General features: G+C 33.9%; 1 protein-coding gene across 2 annotated transcripts in view; it reads right to left on the bottom strand.

Moving 5' to 3' along the window:
• Window positions 1–3,838, bottom strand: part of LOC106474091 (calcium/calmodulin-dependent 3',5'-cyclic nucleotide phosphodiesterase 1B-like) — a 32,185-nt gene that overhangs the window by 18,716 nt on the left and 9,631 nt on the right. For both annotated transcript variants that reach the window (XM_022402475.1, XM_022402476.1), the window contains 2 exons: window positions 1,089–1,189; window positions 822–947 (listed from right to left, as the gene is read on the bottom strand). In XM_022402475.1, the coding sequence (XP_022258183.1) occupies window positions 822–947; window positions 1,089–1,189 (227 nt within the window). The remainder of the gene's footprint in view (window positions 1–821; window positions 948–1,088; window positions 1,190–3,838) is intronic.

Below are 3,838 nucleotides of genomic sequence, written 5' to 3'. Positions count from 1 at the left end.
ATGCTTGCCCTTTCAGCTGTGGGGGCATTATAATGTGACGGTCAATCCAACTATTCGTTGGTAAAAGAGAAGCTCAAAAGTTGGCAGTGGGTGGTGATGACTAGCTGCCTTTCCTCTAGTTTTTCACTGCTAAATTAGGGACGGCTAGCGCAGATAGCCCTCATGTAGCTTTGAGCGAAATTCAAAAACAAAAAATCATTAAAATACGTAAGGCAATATCACAGAATAGAAATTAGTACAGAAGTTTCTTAAGTTAATGTTGTAAACTGCGTCTAAGTTTGAGGCTTAAAATACTTCTTCTTGTTGTTCTTTAATTACGATACTCACGTATTTAACACTTGTATCTGTGTTTTTATGTTCACTGGATTCCGAGTTCCACCAATGAGCCAACTAGGAATTTTACATAAAAACTCCTGATCCCATAGAATATATTTTATAAAATTGCAAAGTTTTGAGAGGATTCAAAAATATGGAATCAAAGGAGATCTAGAGGGTTCGCAGTAACGATTAAACTAATCTGCTTGAAATTTAGAATGGACGTGTAAATTGTAGTTCAAAACATGAATCTGTTGGTTTTTTTTACATTTTAGGAATTTTTAAATTTCGCCCTCGTCACGGGGATCAAAGGGGGTTTGGGGCACTTTGGACTGATTGCATGAATTTACTATGTTGCGTAGCAGCAGTTTCTCGTTAACTTTCCAGATACGGGGTGACAAGTTCGATGTAACATAAAAGTACGAACAAAACATTTATTGTTGACCGAAAAGATAAATATTGATAAAGTAACAAAAATAAAACTGTCAGGTTTCAGTTTCTTTTACCTGTATTCGTCCCTGCTTAGATTCTGAAGAATGTTGAGGTTCTGGTCTTTCAGTAATCTGAAAGTTTCACTTAGGTGGTGATTTTCAAGAACTGACCGGTCATTATAGATCAACGCTATGTCTGACCTGTGGCAACAGTAATTCATAGAAAATATCATAAAGTACATGGAAACTACAAAAACTTACAAACATGCAGGCACAGAATGAATATTATAAAGAATGAAATATACATTCATTGAGAAAGAAACTTGAAACAGGAGGGCCTACCTGGACATCACGTGGTAATTGTTAGTAGTGCCTGTGTGTTTGTAATCGTGTATAACTGCAGCAAACAACATAGCGAACACTTCCATATCTGTTAACCAGTTCTGTGGGAAGTAAACATCGGATGAGAAAGGTCACCCAACTTGGTCACATACTTAGGCTAATGCAAAATTAGAGTAAATCTCACCATTTAACTATGATTTCTAATTTTCATGGTTACTAGTAGTTATGCTATTTATTTAATACCATAGAACTTAGGTTTCTTGAATATACAAGACTGTTTAGCTTAATATTTACTATTTAGTGATTTAATATTTAATGGGTATTTAGTTTTCATATCAGGAGTGTTAAAAGTTAATTGTTTTTAGCAGTAATTATGTCAAATTTCTTTACGTAACTCGATAAGAGTCGTACGTTGTGTGTGTAGTTTAATTGTTGTAGAATTGTTGATGTCATCTTTCTCGAAACCTCTAAATTTTTCTCACTGTGTGAGTACTGTTACATTATAGCGTCTCCTAGTTTGTAGAAAGTTCTAGGCCTCATTGGAAAATATATACATTTTGGCGACCAAGTGAGTGAAAGTCAAGTAAAGTTTAGTTAGAAAAAGTTGGTTGGTGAAAGAAAACGTGAAGTTAGCCTGCGTGTGAGTGATTAGCTTTAACGGGTGATTTCTATAGTGCGTTTTACAGCTGTATTGTAACAGCAGAGATAGAAACAATAATTTGTCTTGTTAACTGGGTTCTAAAGCAACAAAATCAGCCTGTGTGGACACTTGACGAAAAAATGGAGACAATTATTTAAAGCTCTGGATACAACTGTGGTAATCAACAAAAGTTAAGTTAGTGAAAGTGAAGTTAGGCTGCGTGACTGTTAGTTTAGCTTTAATGGGCAATATTTTAAAGTGAGTTTTACAGTTTAACAGAAATAAGGAGAATAATTTGTCTTGTAAAAGGGTGTTCTAAAGTCACTGAACTCGTTTGTGTGGACTTTGAAGAAAAGAAGACAATTATTTAAAGATTTCGAGATACAACTGTGGTTACCCATGGAGTAAAGTAGGTGAGTAGTAGAGAAAAATAATTTGTCTTGTCAAGTGAATTCTAAAGTAATTGAATCAGCCTGTGTGGACTTTTGACAAGAAAATATAATTATTTAGAGTTTTAGACACAATTGTGATATCTTATAGTGTAAAGAATTTTAGTACATGCATTTGACTTGTTTTGAATATATTTTTTTAAAACAAGTGGGTTGTGTGATGTCCATATATTGTTCGAATTTATTGCCAACAAGTCACAGACACTTGCTGTAAAGAATCCAAGTCCATATTCAAAATCCTGACAAGTCAAAGACGTTCTTAATTAATTCCTGGTTACTAACAGTAATAATGTTTCATACTTAATACTTATAATATCAAAGAACATAGGCCCAATGACATTCTGTAGTAATTCGTGGTTATTAATAGTAATAATGTTACTTATTTAATACTGAGAATACCATAGAACATAGGCCTAATGATATTCTGTAGTAATTGATGGTTACTAATCTTCTTATTATAATGGAGCTTGCGAAACTACCACACCGATTATCACCAATCATAACTGTGTAATATTTTTATAACTGGGCAGTATTTTTATAGCTGAGCAATAAATAACGCAATTGAAATTCCCACAAAAATGACATGTTTCAGATTGAACCAATAAAAATGACAAAAAAGAGTAAGTTTTACAATCAAAAACAAACTTAAAAAATTATTTGTTTTTCTTTAGTAAAAATCTCATGAATGTTCCAACAGAAAGGCAAAGCACTTTCATTGATAACTGCGACTACAAAGAAATACTTCAATAAAATCTACTCTGTGATGTAATGCTGTGATGATAGCTCATTTTTAAACTAAAATTTCAATAAAATCCTTTTTCTCATGGATTGTGAACATTATTGAATGTCAAGTATGAGTACATTGTATAACTGTCAGACAATTCCAGAAAAGGCCGTAGGCCCAATAGTCTTCCGCTGGAACTAGCAGTTATACCTGCCCAAAAGACGGGTATTTCTTCTACTAGTAAGAATGTTACTTGTTTAATACTAAGAATACCATAGAGATTATGCCTGAAGACGTTCCCTAATACTTCATAGTTACTAATAATAATAATGTTACTTATGTAATACTATGAAAACTACAGAGCTCGGCCTAAAGACATTCTCTGCTAATTTATTGTTGCTAAGAGTAAGAGTAATAATGTTATTTATTTAATACTGAAAAGACCATAAAATATAGACCTAAAGAGTTCTCGACTAAATCCTTGCTACAAATAGTAATAATGCTACTTATCTAATGCTGACAATACTGTAAATCGTAGGCCTAAAGACGTTCTCTATTAATTCCTGGTGACTAATAGTAATAATGTTACTAATTCCACACTAAGAATACTGTTACGACAGCGGAAGTCACGTGACCCTAGTAACACGTAATGAGTATCTAGAAGGATCGGGAAACATCACGAATAATCCAGTATTTACTAGACGCCCTCTATTCCTGTATATAAGCGCGCCAGATAAAGCGAGACAATTAATCGGAATTGGAATAGCAGATAGGGATGTTACGACAGCGGAAGTCACGTAACGCTGGTAACACGTAATGAGTATCTAGAAGGATCGGGAAACAACACGAATAATCCAGTATTTGCTAGGCGCCCTCTATTCTTGTATATAAGTGCGCCAGACAATTAATCGGAATTGGAATAGCAGATAGGGATGTT

The sequence above is a fragment of the Limulus polyphemus genome, unplaced genomic scaffold (assembly GCF_000517525.1).
Source record: "Limulus polyphemus unplaced genomic scaffold, Limulus_polyphemus-2.1.2 Scaffold6810, whole genome shotgun sequence".
Classification (NCBI taxonomy): domain Eukaryota; kingdom Metazoa; phylum Arthropoda; class Merostomata; order Xiphosura; family Limulidae; genus Limulus; species Limulus polyphemus.
This window is presented reverse-complemented; position numbering and strand designations above follow the sequence as displayed.